The sequence below is a fragment of the Anomaloglossus baeobatrachus genome, chromosome 5 (genome assembly GCF_048569485.1).
Source record: "Anomaloglossus baeobatrachus isolate aAnoBae1 chromosome 5, aAnoBae1.hap1, whole genome shotgun sequence".
In the NCBI taxonomy this organism is placed as follows: domain Eukaryota; kingdom Metazoa; phylum Chordata; class Amphibia; order Anura; family Aromobatidae; genus Anomaloglossus; species Anomaloglossus baeobatrachus.
The window spans coordinates 257,420,347-257,436,885 of record NC_134357.1 but is presented as its reverse complement, the minus strand read 5'-3'; the positions used below and the strand labels follow the sequence as shown (position 1 = coordinate 257,436,885).

General features: G+C 44.8%; 1 protein-coding gene across 1 annotated transcript in view; it reads right to left on the bottom strand.

The window, feature by feature from the left end:
• Positions 1 to 16,539, bottom strand: part of LOC142309937 (T-box transcription factor TBX10-like) — a 136,880-nt gene that overhangs the window by 79,595 nt on the left and 40,746 nt on the right. The window contains exon 4 of the mRNA XM_075347405.1: positions 3,605 to 3,776. Within this exon, the coding sequence (XP_075203520.1) occupies positions 3,605 to 3,776 (172 nt within the window). The remainder of the gene's footprint in view (positions 1 to 3,604; positions 3,777 to 16,539) is intronic.

Genomic DNA, 16,539 nt, shown 5'->3' with positions numbered 1-16,539 from the left:
AGCAGTAGTCTATTCCTTGTGACTCTCCCCCAAATTGTTGAATGGGCTTTTCTTAACAATTTTATCAAGGCTGCGGTTATCCCAGTTGCTTGTGCACCTTTTTCTACCACACTTTTTCCTTCCACTCAACCCTCCATTAACATGCTTGGACTTAGCAGCTTCTTTAGCAGTACCTTTTGTGGCTTACCCTTCTTGTGTAATGTGTCAGTGACGGTCTTCTGGACATCTGTCAAGTCAACAATCTTCCCCATGATTGTGTAGGCTACTGAACCAGACTAAGGGAACATTTTAAATGCTTAGAAAGCCTTTGCAGGTGTTTTGTGATATTTATTCTAATTTTCTGAGATAATGACTTTTGGATTTTCTTTGGCTGTAAGCCATAATCATCAACATTAACAGAAATAAACACTTGAAATAGATCACTCTGTGTGTAATGACTCTATATAATATATGTGTTTCCCTTTTTGTATTGAATTACTGAAATAAATTAACTTTTTGATGATATTCTAATTTATTGAGGTGCACTTGTATGATAGCTTATTTTTTTGCAGGGTTAGATGTTTTACTGATACGATTTTAGTATAGATATTACATTTTGAATGTCCGTTGCATCACTTTTGTGGTATAGCAGTTACCTAGAAAACATAATTTTGGTGTTTTTGATTTTTTTTTCTGTTTATGGTGTTTACGAATTGTGTGATTTTATGTTTTGATATTGAACTTTTCTGAAAGCGGCTATACCCCATATGTATTTTTTAGTACTATTATTTTTAATGGGAGGTTGAACTTTTATGTTTTCTGTATTTTTTTAATATTTTTAGAAAACTTTACATTTTTAAAAAAACTTTTTTTACTTTTCACTTTCTTTATTAGTATACATAAAGACATAGAATGCTGGCACTGCTCACATGTCTATACAACTTTTGATAGGAGGCATCATTCCAAATCTGCTCATCGAACAGGAAAAGCCAGTATACGGTGGTGCTCAGGTAAAAAATAGAAATTCATATGTGGAGAAGAAGTGAGGGTGAAAAATAGCGGCACTTACCACTGATTACTTATAACAGAAACTTTAACATGATCAAGATGTAAACCTAGAGAAACAGAGACGAGGTTCTGTTCTTCTATGTCTGCATCTTGCCCATGTTACCCCAATAAAGTAGCTGTCCTAAGTAACCAGTGGTGACTGCTGCTATTTTAAAACTGTATTTATTAGTCTCCTTAGGGGCTTTGAACATGCGATCATCTGCTCTATAGTGCTGTATCCTAATACAACAGTATTGTTGTATATAGTGAAAATTATGGTCTACTTTGAAGCCCGGCCACCACAGGCAGGGTTTCAAGGGAGCTCTGTAATGACAAGCACAGAAGTCTTCAATAGATTCCTGGCTGTCAAACCATCGGCACATGGCAATCATGTCATGGGCGCGCCAATGGGCACATAGAATGTCGATTCCTTATGCCAGCAGACTGTTAATGCCACTGTTGGAGTTTGACAGTGGCATTTACCAGGTTAACAATCACATAAGGCCCCTTCCCACATTGTGACCACTAATTACCCAAGGGTTCCCTTCCACTGTGTCACCTTTTATTGCATGAGGGCTTCTGCCCTTAACTGCCTGAAGGCACTTAATGGCAGTGCTGAGGTTGGAGAACTAGTCAGGCACATATTTTACTCAAAAACACTCCAACCTTCAATCTCCCTCTGCTCCTCCATCTGAAAATTATAGTACAGTGCTAGGGCAGGTGCTTGGGCAATCACAGCACAGCACCTTGCCTGAGTTGTGCTGGTGAGGCCACACAACACAACTGCAACCTATCAGTGTTAGGCTAAAGACAACGGCACCAAATCCAGGATTGGGGTCTAGAACAAGCAGAAGGAAAAATGGTCCTGCACCACTGACTATTACCTTATGGAATCACGCATGCATCCGGAGTAAAGCTCAAATGTCCGAGGTATACTGGCTGTGGGGTGCTCGTCCATGAAACAAAGCCGGGATCCAAGTAAACATTCAGAAGGAAAACCAGACCGCACTCGACCGCTGTACCGAAATTCTTTATTACGACTTGTGCAGGATAAAAAGCAGGAGGAGATCCAGGTGCGGGTTCCTCCTTTGTGAGGAACCTGCACCTGGATCTCCTCCTGCTTTTTAGCCTGCACAAGTCCTAATAAAGAATTTCGGCACAGCGGTCGAGTGCGGTCTGGTTTTCCTTTTGAATGTTTACCGAATCCAGGATTGTTGAATCCAGGGAAAAGGAGCCAGATTTAGTGCACAACTGAGTTGACAGTCAACTGTGTCCAATTAGCAACAGTCATCTGTGCCTACTGGTTGAAAATTGTGTGCACAGTTCTCTGAGCAGCAGTGCATGCGATGAGATCAATATAGAGCTGGTATGTAATGTGAAGGAGTTGCACTTCACATCATGAGCCAATTAGCGGTGCAGCTGGATGTAACATAAAGCAAGCAACAAGTGGTTCTTGCAATCTGAATACCAGGCAGGCACTAATGTGAAGGAGCTACACCACTCATGAGCAGTGCTTTAGTGCCTGGACTGGGCGGGCCCACCGGAGGAGTCTCCGATTATCCAGTGGGCTAGTGCGACCCTGCTTGAAAGCATCAATGTTTTAAACTATAATAAAAAGGGGTAACAAATGGAATTCCAATCACATGTAAACGGCCACTCAGTATAACATAATGAATAAGAAGGAGAAAAAAAACTGAGTTTTATATAGCCTTGCATAGTCAGAGACAGACACGCACCCAGTAAATTATATAAATGTTTATTAGAAAATTAAATGAATGGGGGCACTGTCATGTAAGTCAAGATATAAAATACTGACAATGGTTTGGAAAAACAGAAGAATCGGGGAAGTCCCATACTAGGACCTCAACAGCATCATATTGTATAGAAAAGTATTAGCTCCAACTTTTAAGATATATATTAAATGGCCCAAACAATCAATGAAACAGGGCCCCACAGGGCACATACAATAAACAGGACATATATCATTGTTCAAAGCTGGAGCAGTGCTTACCCATATATAGTGCCAATATGAATGCCGTGTCAGTGGTCCAGGTAATGAAGGGGGAAGACTTCCCCGATTCTTCTGTTTTTCCAAACCATTGTCAGTATTTTATATCTTGACTTACATGACAGTGCCCCCATTCATTTAATTTTCTAATAAACATTTATATAATTTAATGTTTTAAACTAAATGAATTGTTCAGGAGTCGACCATCGCTCAGCATCATCATACTTTAGCCAAGTATAATGGTTTTACTGTATTAAAGACTTTTTTGGGACTGAGACTCAGCAGCCACTTTAGTCTGATGACCATCACAATCCATCATTGTTTGAAACTTGAAAAATCCCACTAAGCATGCATGAATAAGTGTGATGAAATTGGTTTAAGAATCAGCTCAAAGTGAGACATACTGTATGCATAAAAAAATATCAGGCTGTATAATACTGCATAACTTTAAACCTATAAGTAAATACAGTATATGATAATGGATTGAATGTAAAATAAGGATTAAATGCAAGGATAAATTTAATCAGTGTGAACGATTGGAGGGATATTATAATAAAACAATTTTCTTACATGTCCTCTCATGTCCTGAGCATTGTTAGTAAGCTTAAGTCGGTCAAAAGACACAGTTTGTCGCATCCAATGAGACCCCCGTGCAGGAGAATCTGGGTGGAAATGGAGACGTCCTGGAGGTGCTGGATCTGCAGTGCCTGAAACCAGCCAGGAGGAGGAGTGAAACGCATACCTAAGGAAGAAAGTCATACCAAAATGATACATGCCCATACAGAGGGAAAGAGGGAGTCGGCGATTTAGGAGGCAATTGTGGACATGGCTGCTAAGCTGCTGATGTCATCATCCTGCTATTTTCTGAGGTGTACAAGATCTTATAGTACAGATTAGATAAAAGCATCAAAACTAGTTTACTGACAGACTGACTAACATATTGGAGATTTACCTGTGCCCAAACCTATGAATCATCATGACTAGTGGGTCACTGAAGTCTATGGGCATCACTAAAGAATTTGATTTCTCCCATTTGCTATCTAAAGCTTAAGAACACTCATTGGAGCAGGTACGTATCTGTTATTGAAAGAATATAATAAATCCTTTCGACTTGTAGCCTTCTGGGCACAGTAATTAATTTGAAAGATGGCTGAAAGCAGTGGTCCACTACTGAACAACCCAAGCTTTAAAGATTCAGGGCCCCGTTTGAATAAAAACAGTGCATACTCACCTCATGTAGTGGCAATGTACCAGCAATGTTGTCGCCGCTATTCCCAAAGGATGACATGACTTGTGTTATGTGCAGGCTGCAGCCAATGAGCGTGTGGTGTTGGCTACAACCTACACATGGCCTTAGAATGATAGAGTTGGAGTAATTACACATGTTTTTATGATGCAAAAAGATATATTTTATTGATACAAAAATACACTCATGATAAACCCAATTAAAAAACATTTAAAAAATTGAAGTATTACAGCGTATGATGCACACAAAAATGGAGGAAAAACACCGCGGTTAGACCTCTGATTTCACCTGTGTTGATTGCAATAAGGTACACATAATTATCATGTCATAGATCTTAAATATACAAAGGCGTCAATATATGATCAGGGCTGAAGTTCACACCCCAAAGATATCTTAAAGTATCTATAATGTTAATTCATTTAGGCATATTAGCTACTTGTGAGCTGTCACTGCACATATTAAATATTGGGGCAATGAAAAAAGACCCAGTCTGTACGGCCATGCAGATACAGCTTGCCCACAAAAATGGTTTAGAGTTACTGAAAATTATAACTGAGTGGCAGAAGAAAAATCACACACTCCTGTTTAAATCGTGTTCAATGATTATGCTCTATAGACACATATTCAGCAGCCTTGATTATAACAGGGTGGCATCAGACAGTAACTCTAAATGCAATTAGGCAGTGATTCCATTACCAATGTGGCAGGCAAGGCTGAAATAACACTAAGTGTGTCAGTTTCCCAGAGACTGGATTTCACTGCAGTGTGAGGAACTCCGATCCTGAACAATCAAATGCAATGCAAATGTGAAAAAGTACCTGGAACACATTAGATCTACTTGAATTAAGTTCATGTGAAATCAAAATGGTTATACCATACCCATGTTGGCTTCCTCAGGGGGCTGCTGGTTAATCGGAACTCCTCATCTTATGTAGCCACCATATCCCTGTCAGATCAGCTGCAGATCATTAGCGGCGCGCGCATGCCGCCGTCCGCCCACCGCTCCAGAACCGCCGCTAGTCAGTGGTGAAGGCATGCACGCGCCGACCAGGCTTGGCCAGCGCGCACACGCCGTCCCATAGACAGCAGCGCAGCTCCGGACGGGAGGCGGAGTGCGGCAGGCACGCGCACAGAGCCACAGTGACTTTACAACCACCGTACCCCAGATCATGACACATACCCACTATTCCGGCGAACAGAGACCACAGGTAATGTTAACCCTGTGTATAAATATACAGGTAAGAGTCCATAATGGGCAAATTTACAAACACCAGGGACAACAAAAGTATACTGGACACCACTGTATAGGCACTCACATGTGACAAACAGAAGTAGAGAGATATAAGGCTCATGTTACATATTTAGCCTCTATTGTCCATACATCCGGCATTACTGGTCACTTGATTGGGTTGCATATCCCATCATGGCGCAAATATATACGGTTCCTCAATAGGTACTCTGTTCACTGTATTCTTGAACGGCAGAAGTCATTAATTAACATGGGGAGTTATATCCAGTCCGCAGTGGGTAGTCAGCGGGGGTACGGTAAAAAATTGTGGGGGATGACAGAGAACTGCAATAAATATGAATAAAAAAACATGTTAAAAACCGATTAAAAATTCAGGAGTTCATCCTTACACATAATTATTTTACTTTTAAGGAACAACATTATCTACAGAGGAGGGGTACAGCAATGGGGGCGGCCTGTGCGCCTTCGTTTGCAAACCTCTTCCTGGGGTTTTGGGAGAGAGGTTTGTGGGGGGGCGAGGGTGCACAGGCCGCTGACCATGTACCCCTCTGGATAAGATACATAGATGATATTTTGTTTATTTGGCAAGGGGGTGAGGATGGACTTCGGCAGTTCATGAAGCACCTTAACATGAACAATTTAAACATCAAACTGACCCATGTGTGCAGCAGGGAGGTGGTGGACTTTCTGGACATTAGGATTGAGGTCGATACCAACAGACGGATACAGACGGACCTGTTCAGGAAGCCCACCGCAGTTAATTACCTGCTGCATGCGGGGTCTAGCCATCACTACAGTACCATCAAAGCCATCCCAGTTGGGCAATACCTGAGGACGAGACGCATCTGCTCCACCCTGGAAAAATTTGAACATCAAGCAAATGAATTAAGGGAACGTTTTGAGTCACGAGGATACAGTAGAAGGTCCATCAAACAGGGATATAATAGGGCGAAAAAATCAACACGCGAGTCACTCCTTCAACCCTCTCCTAAGCCCAAAAATGAGGGTAATAGCATTAGATTTATCACTTCTTATAACCCGCAATGCAATAAGGTAAAGGAAATCCTGCAGCGACACTGGCCTATACTACAAACTGAGCCCAGCCTACAGAGTCATCTTTTGAACTACCCCCAGATGACCTATAGGAGGGGAAAGAACCTTAAAGACATGTTGGTTAAGAGCCACTATGTGGCTAATGCCCAGAGACTTTTGGGCACAGGCCCACCAACGAAGGGGTGTTTCCCTTGTGGAGATTGTATGGCCTGTGCCAACATGTCTAGAGCTAAAACCTTTTGGTCATCTGGAGGGGACAAAGAGTTCAAAATTAATCAATATATCACCTGTACAACCATACAGGTGATATATTATGCTACGTGTGGCTGTGGCCTTATATATGTAGGATTGACATCCAGACAATTGAGAGTAAGGACCAGGGAGCATGTCAGGGATATCATTGCCGCTAAGAACGTTATAAACATTGATGAATTGAAAACTATCCCTCGGCATTACAAATTAAAACATAATTGTGATCCTAGATCTTTCCGAGTTATCGGAATAGAACATGTAACTATGGGCACCAGAGGGGGCAATATCAAAAGGAAATTGCTCCAGCAAGAATGTAGATGGATCACAATGCTGGGGACTATGTCTCCCCTGGGACTCAACGAAACAAACTCCTTTGCCTGTTTTCTCTAGATAACCCCCTGTTCAACACTTACCATTTTTTCATACAAGTGCTTTCATGTTTAGTATCTGAATTCGCTGTGCAATCTCTCTATTGTTTTCTGTTGTCATATTTTTAATCGGTTTTTAACATTTTTTTTATTCATATTTATTGCAGTTCTCTGTCATCCCCCACAATTTTTTACCGTACCCCCGCTGACTACCCACTGCGGACTGGATATAACTCCCCATGTTAATTAATGACTTCTGCCGTTCAAGAATACAGTGAACAGAGTACCTATTGAGGAACCGTATATATTTGCGCCATGATGGGATATGCAACCCAATCAAGTGACCAGTAATGCCGGATGTATGGACAATAGAGGCTAAATATGTAACATGAGCCTTATATCTCTCTACTTCTGTTTGTCACATGTGAGTGCCTATACAGTGGTGTCCAGTATACTTTTGTTGTCCCTGGTGTTTGTAAATTTGCCCATTATGGACTCTTACCTGTATATTTATACACAGGGTTAACATTACCTGTGGTCTCTGTTCGCCGGAATAGTGGGTATGTGTCATGATCTGGGGTACGGTGGTTGTAAAGTCACTGTGGCTCTGTGCGCGTGCCTGCCGCACTCCGCCTCCCGTCCGGAGCTGCGCTGCTGTCTATGGGACGGCGTGTGCGCGCTGGCCAAGCCTGGTCGGCGCGTGCATGCCTTCACCGCTGACTAGCGGCGGTTCTGGAGCGGTGGGCGGACGGCGGCATGCGCGCGCCGCTAATGATCTGCAGCTGATCTGACAGGGATATGGTGGCTACATAAGATGAGGAGTTCCGATTAACCAGCAGCCCCCTGAGGAAGCCAACATGGGTATGGTATAACCATTTTGATTTCACATGAACTTAATTCAAGTAGATCTAATGTGTTCCAGGTACTTTTTCACATTTGCATTGCATTTGATTGTTCAGGATCGGAGTTCCTCACACTGCAGTGAAATCCAGTCTCTGGGAAACTGACACACTTAGTGTTATTTCAGCCTTGCCTGCCACATTGGTAATGGAATCACTGCCTAATTGCATTTAGAGTTACTGTCTGATGCCACCCTGTTATAATCAAGGCTGCTGAATATGTGTCTATAGAGCATAATCATTGAACACGATTTAAACAGGAGTGTGTGATTTTTCTTCTGCCACTCAGTTATAATTTTCAGTAACTCTAAACCATTTTTGTGGGCAAGCTGTATCTGCATGGCCGTACAGACTGGGTCTTTTTTCATTGCCCCAATATTTAATATGTGCAGTGACAGCTCACAAGTAGCTAATATGCTTAAATGAATTAACATTATAGATACTTTAAGATATCTTTGGGGTGTGAACTTCAGCCCTGATCATATATTGACGCCTTTGTATATTTAAGATCTATGACATGATAATTATGTGTACCTTATTGCAATCAACACAGGTGAAATCAGAGGTCTAACCGCGGTGTTTTTCCTCCATTTTTGTGTGCATCATACGCTGTAATACTTCAATTTTTTAAATGTTTTTTAATTGGGTTTATCATGAGTGTATTTTTGTATCAATAAAATATATCTTTTTGCATCATAAAAACATGTGTAATTACTCCAACTCTATCATTCTAAGGTCTCTAAAGGAGTTAGCATAAAAAATATCTTTATTAAAAATGAAAAACTGGATTTTTTCATGTTTGTTAACCTACACATGGCACCAAAAGTCACTTCAGCTTCCGGGAATAGCGGCGCCAACATTGCTGGAACATTGCCAAAACATTGCCACTACATGAAGTGAGTATACACTGTTATTATTCAAATTGGGGCCCTGAATCGTTAAAGCTTGGGTTGTCCAGGAGTGGACAAACCCTTTAAAATGAAGGTTGTCTTATAACATCATCGATGGAGGATCCTCTGGCACTCAATCCATTTATATAGATTTTATGACTGCCCACATCTTTCCCATTGATAACATTTTATCAACAAAGACTTTTGAAAACAGATTCACCATGATTAGATCACTAGATCCTAGAAGACAACCCTTTTTCGCTGTCCTAAGTTGTTAACTACAGCTGCTATGAGCAGGCTACAAAATACGTTAGTTATGTGATAAGTAATTATACATTTTTCTTACTATTTTTGGGGGTTTTTTGTTCGATTTTTTTATGAATTTTGAAATTAAATATCAATATTTACAGCCATAAAAGTGATGAAGAACATTTACTAAATTTCTTCTAAACAAATGATGTCAAGGCGCTATGTCAGAAAAACAAAGCACTGATCTCTGAAAAACTAAGCACATCCTCTTCATAGTTTTAATGTATCAGGACATTATATATATATATATACAGTTAGGTCCAGAAATATTTGGACAGTGACACAATTTTCGCGAGTTGGGCTCTGCATGCCACCACATTGGATTTGAAATGAAACCTCTACAACAGAATTCAAGTGCAGATTGTAACGTTTAATTTGAAGGTTTGAACAAAAATATCTGATAGAAATTGTAGGAATTGTACACATTTCTTTACAAACACTCCACATTTTAGGAGGTCAAAAGTAATTGGACAAATAAACCAAACCCAAACAAAATATTTTTAATTTCAATATTTTGTTGCGAATCCTTTGGAGGCAATCACTGCCTTAAGTCTGGAACCCATGGACATCACCAAACGCTGGGTTTCCTCCTTCTTAATGCTTTGCCAGGCCTTTACAGCCGCAGCCTTCAGGTCTTGCTTGTTTGTGGGTCTTTCCGTCTTAAGTCTGGATTTGAGCAAGTGAAATGCATGCTCAATTGGGTTAAGATCTGGTGATTGACTTGGCCATTGCAGAATGTTCCACTTTTTTGCACTCATGAACTCCTGGGTAGCTTTGGCTGTATGTTTGGGGTCATTGTCCATCTGTACTATGAAGCGCCGTCCAATCAACTTTGCGGCATTTGGCTGAATCTGGGCTGAAAGTATATCCCGGTACACTTCAGAATTCATCCGGCTACACTTGTCTGCTGTTATGTCATCAATAAACACAAGTGACCCAGTGCCATTGAAAGCCATGCATGCCCATGCCATCACGTTGCCTCCACCATGTTTTACAGAGGATGTGGTGTGCCTTGGATCATGTGCCGTTCCGTTTTCTTCTCCAAACTTTTTTCTTCCCATCATTCTGGTACAGGTTGATCTTGGTCTCATCTGTCCATAGAATACTTTTCCAGAACTGAGCTGGCTTCATGAGGTGTTTTTCAGCAAATTTAACTCTGGCCTGTCTATTTTTGGAATTGATGAATGGTTTGCATCTAGATATGAACCCTTTGTATTTACTTTCATGGAGTCTTCTCTTTACTGTTGACTTAGAGACAGATACACCTACTTCACTGAGAGTGTTCTGGACTTCAGTTGATGTTGTGGTTGTGAACGGGTTCTTCTTCACCAAAGAAAGTATGCAGCGATCATCCACCACTGTTGTCATCCGTGGACGCCCAGGCCTTTTTGAGTTCCTAAAGCTCACCAGTCAATTCCTTTTTTCTCAGAATGTACCCGACTGTTGATTTTGCTACTCCAAGCATGTCTGCTATCTCTCTGATAGATTTTTTCTTTTTTTTCAGCCTCAGGATGTTCTGCTTCACCTCAATTGAGAGTTCCTTAGACCGCATGTTGTCTGGTCACAGCAACAGCTTCCAAATGCAAAACCACACACCTGTAATCAACCCCAGACCTTTTAACTACTTCATTGATTACAGGTTAACGAGGGAGACGCCTTCAGAGTTAATTGCAGCCCTTAGAGTCCCTTGTCCAATTGCTTTTGGTCCCTTGAAAAAGAGGTTACTAATTTGTTCATGCCCTCTAACACTGGGCTTCTGTATCTATGCCATAGCGCTTCATTACTTGCCATCCTTTGGGGCATATGCTCTGATACTTATTGTTGTCATTGTGACACTATATTTATTTACTGGTCTTTCTAGAGCATCTGTCTTCACCATGGCTGTATATGTACAAATTATTTATTGCTATTTACATGTTATGTTTCCTCCTTGCTCCAGGATTGTTTACCTCTATTAATGCAGGCTTTTTTACTCCATGATATTACCAGTGGGTTCTAATGTTGAATAATATTTGATACTGCACAATCTGTTGTGTTTATATTGTTGGATTCCCACCTTTCTTTGCACATACATTGGTATCTTGGTGTTACAATTTGGGCTTGGCACCGCCAAGTGGATGTTTTTGTCTTCATGTCAGTTTTAAATGTTTTTAACATGTCCTATTTGTGTACTTAATAAAGGGTTTTTTGATATTTACTTTCATTCAGTGTGCCCCTGATTTCCTGTGCAGAATCTTTTCTCCTTTGTACATTGCTTCTCTTTTCTGCACCAGGGTGCACCTCTTCCTGACTTTGCATCTATTGTAGTGGTGCGCTACGCCCTCTTGTCTTCCTTGAAAAAGAGGAGGCTATGCATTACAGAGCTATGATTCCTAAACCCTTTCTCCGATTTGGGTGTGAAAACTCTCATATTGCAGCTGAGAGTGTGCACTTTCAGCCCATATTATATATATAATTGTATTTCTGAACATGTTTTTGTAAACAGCTAAAATAACAAAACTTGTGTCACTGTCCAAATATTTCTGGACCTAACTGTATATATATATATATATATATATATATCTATATATATAATTGCCTTATTCTGTCTGTCTGTCTGTCTGTCTATCTGTCTGTCTGTCTGTCTGTCATGCTCCGAAATTGTGTCCTTACGGTGACACAAAGCTGATTGGCCGCTGGGCTCGCCATGGCCCCGCCCCCCCACACGGATTGGCCTCTCGCCTCGGCTCTCTGCAGGCCCCACCCCCCTCACGCAATGCACGCTCGCTCTGGCCCAACTGACACGGAGCTCCGATTCCCAGGTGAGTACACACACACACACACATCAGATCACACTCACTCTCACACACACCTCACACATCACAACATGCTGGGATATCGCTTGCTTCTACACCGGCTCCGTCAGGATCCCGGCAGCGCCAGACATAACCTTGCGATGCTGGGATCTTGACGGAGGCCGTGAAAGCTGGTAACCATTATACACATCGGGTAACCAAGGTCCCTTAGTTACCCGATGTGTATCATAGTTACCAGTGTACACCGGCTCACACTCACTCTCACACACACCTCACACACACATCACATCGCATCCACACATCAAGGTCCTGCAGCTGCGGAACATACACACACATAACAGCACACACACATACACACACAAATCAGATCACACTCACACACACCTCACACATCACATTGCATCCACATACTCACAACATCCTGGGATATCGCTTGCTTCTCGGCGGCGATACTGTGCTGTTGTGAGCTTCCAGGACCTGCCGGGGGATCACATGGCCAGAAGCATGTGATATCCCCGGATGTTGTGAGTATCAGCGCGTATGTGCAATATCGTCAGTGTGTGTGTCTTTGTGTGTGAGTGTATGCGATCGGGTGTGTGTGAGTGTATGCGATCGGGTGGGGGTGTGTGGGTGTGTGTGAGTGTATGCGATCGGGTGTGTGTGAGTGTATGCGATCGGGTGGGTGTGAGTGTATGCGATCGGGTGGGTGTGAGTGTATGCGATCGGGTGGGGGTGTCTGGGTGTGTGTGAGTGTATGCGATCGGGTGTGTGTGTGAGTGTATGCGATCGGGTGTGTGTGAGTGTATGCGATCGGGTGGGTGTGTGTGGGTGTGTGTGAGTGTATGCGATCGGATCTGTGAGTGTCGGCAGAGGAGCACGGCGTGCTGGAGGAGGCTGAGAGGACAGAGGCTGATCCTGGGGAAGGCTGGGATGGGGAGGCTGATGCTGGACACGGAGAGGCTGATGCTGGGGACAGAGAAGCTGATGCTGGGGACAGAGAGGCTGATGCTGCGGGAGGCTGATGCTGGGGACAGAGAGGCTGATGCTGGAGACAGAGAGGCTGATGCTGGGGACAGAGAAGCTGATGCTGGGGACAGAGAGGCTGATGCTGGGGACAGAGAGGCTGATGCTGGGGACAGAGAGGCTGATGCTGGGGACAGAGAGGCTGATGCTGGGGACAGAGAGGCTGATGCTGGGGACAGAGAGGCTGATGCTGGGGACAGAGAGGCTGATGCTGGGGACAGAGAGGCTGATGCTGGGGACAGAGAGGCTGATGCTGGGGACAGAGGCTGATGCTAGGGACAGAGAGGCTGATGCTGGGGACAGAGAGGCTGATGCTGGCGACAGAGAGGCTGATGCTGGCGACAGAGAGGCTGATGCTGGGGACAGAGAGGCTGATGCTGGGGACAGAGAGGCTGATGCTGGGGACAGAGAGGCTGATGCTGGGGACAGAGAGGCTGATGCTGGAGACAGAGAGGCTGATGCTGGGGACAGAGAGGCTGATGCTGGGAGGAGAGAGGCTGATGCTGCAGGTAGAGAGGCTGATGCTGGCGCAGCATGGCGGATGGAGCACCTTTGGGAGCGCGCAGCATGGCGGATGGAGCACGTTTGGGAGTGCGCAGCATGGTGGATGGAGCACGTTTGGGAGTGCGCAGCATGGCGGATGGAGCACGTTTGGGAGTGCGCAGCATGGCGGATGGAGCACGTTTGGGAGTGCGCAGCATGGCGGATGGAGCACGTTTGGGAGTGCGCAGCATGGGGGATGCAGCACGATGGGGAGTGCGGAGTATGGCGGATGGAGCACGTTTGGGAGTGCGCAGCATGGAGGATGCAGCACGATGGGGAGTGCGGAGTATGGCGGATGGAGCACGTTTGGGAGTGCGCAGCATGGCGGATGGACCACGTTTGGGAGTGCGCAGCATGGCGGATGGAGCACGTTTGGGAGTGCGCAGCATGGGAGATGGAGCACGATTAGGAGTGCGCAGCATGGTGGATGGAGCACGTTTGGGAGTGCGCAGCATGGGGGATGGAGCACGATGGGGAGTGCGCAGCATGGCGGATGGAGCACGTTTGGGAGTGCGCAGCATGGCGGATGGAGCACGTTTGGGAGTGCGCAGCATGGCGGATGGAGCACCTTTGGGAGTGCGCAGGATGGGAGATGGAGCACGATGGGGGGTGCGCAGCATACGGGATGGAGCACGATGGGGAGTGCGCTGCATGGGGGATGGAGCACGATGGGAAGTGCACACCTCCCCCCAACACACACACACACACGCACGCGCACTGCACAACACACCACACCACACACACACACACACACTGGGAACCACAAACAACTGCCCTACACAGACACCCACACACACAGACAACGCTGCACACACAAATATACGCACATACCGCACAACACGCACATTGCACAAAACATACCTCCCCCCAAAACACACCACACACACACAAACTGCGCAACACACACACACAACACTACAGACACACAGCGCTCCACAAACAACGCAACACACAAACAACACCGCTCTCACCCCCCATCACACCCAGACAACACCCAGAACATGTACAGCCCCTAAACAAACACTTGGTAACTACACACAGCAACATCTATATATATATATATATATATATAAACAAAAATCATACATGAACTACACAATACGTAAATTCTAGAATACCCGATGCGTAGAATCGGGCCACCTTCTAGTATATATATATATATATATATATATATATATATATATATATATAAAAATAAACAACTTACGGTGCTTAGAAGCTTTTAAAGGGAATATGTCACCATTTTTTCCCTGCTTTCTGTAGTTTTGATAAAATCATTGTTTTATCAGCAGGAGATACTGGAGTACTGGTGAACCTGCTACTTGCTAAAATTTCTGTATGTCTTATATTCAGCATTTATCAATGTCAGCAGTGGCAGACCTCCCTGAAGACCTCCTTAAATCACAGGGTAGAGAATTCATAGGCGCTGTGCTCCTATTGCTGAGATAACTAAGCAGCTCCATAGTTTTCTAAATCTGTGTAATTAATGCTGAGCAGGAGTGTCATGCAGTGACAACCAAGGTTCCGCAAGGTGCACGGGAATCCCCAGCAAATGCCACAACATACAGGGTACACGAGGACACGATACAATGATGGGCACTGGCACTAAAGAAAGGGGAGCAGGGTCACCTCCTAAATTCAACTGAGGATGATCCCTGCACTCCGTAACACCCCTATATGGGTTCTTTCACCCCATTGCCGATCATGTGCTTATCCCTGTGTACAGCTGCCACGCCCCAGGCCCTTGGGATACTCGGTTCCGGGCAGTGGATAACAGGGATCACCGTCACAGGTGGCCGTGCTGGATTCCGTGACCTGGGGGGCGCTCAGTAACAGGGTTATTTTGTCTGTCACTCGTGACGTCACTGGCGGGTTGCGGTTAATAAGATGTCCCGCCGCTGCTGTGGTTTTAGGGACAGATGGTATAGCAGAAAGTGTGTTTGCGCCCTCCGCCAGTAAGGGCTTAAGTCCCATGTAGGTGTGCTGCACCTTGTGGTGCACCAGTAATAGACACGACACAGTTCTTGCAGATTAACCGGTATTTACTCATTGGATGTTACTAGTGCAGTTTGGTACGGCTGGTCAACCGACTTTCCTTTGTCCCGGTGCTGACTTGAGACCCAGTTGAACCCTCTGTGCACATGCAGAGCTGATGGTGTGGCGCCCTGGGCAAGCCAGGTCGTCACAGAACTACACCAACACATCCCACACCCCGGTTAGGCACACCGAAGCCAAACACAAAATCCTTGTTGCCTTCCTCCAGGGGCTGATGTCCACACCAGGGGGTGGGCCAGGCGGTTGGTCCCGCCCACCGAGGAGTTCACAGTCCTGGAGGCGGGAAAAAGAGTCAGTCAGATAGAGTTTGAAGTGGAAGTGAGAGGAAGTAAAGTGGTAGAGGGGCAGACTGAAGGCGGTCCGGGTGTGTGGCCCGGACGGTACAGCAAGGTTGGCAGACGTTGGTGACCGTCTGCAGGAGAGGCTGATTAGAGTGAGCCGTAAGGACCGTGGACGGGCGGTGGCCCGGCGGTACCGGGCCGGTGAACAAAGAGAAGCCAGCACCATCCGGCAGGGCTTACGGACCCCGACAAGGCTAGGAGTCGCCATTGAATTTGTCAAATACGTTAACGAAGGGAACCTCCGGGGTTTCCCAGCAGTCAAGACCCGATTGAAGGCGACAGCTCAAACCGTAAAGGGAAACACAGTCACCGCCAAGGCTACAGTTCCCAGGGCCAGAGCCTGCGGGCAAAAGGGGCTCCTTCAGCACCCATCCAAGCTGGGGAGCGGGTTACCGGTGGGCACCCATTGGAACCATACACACTAAACAGGTGCAGGGAAAGGCAGTCACCATCAACCTGCCGGGAGAAGAAACACCGCAGCC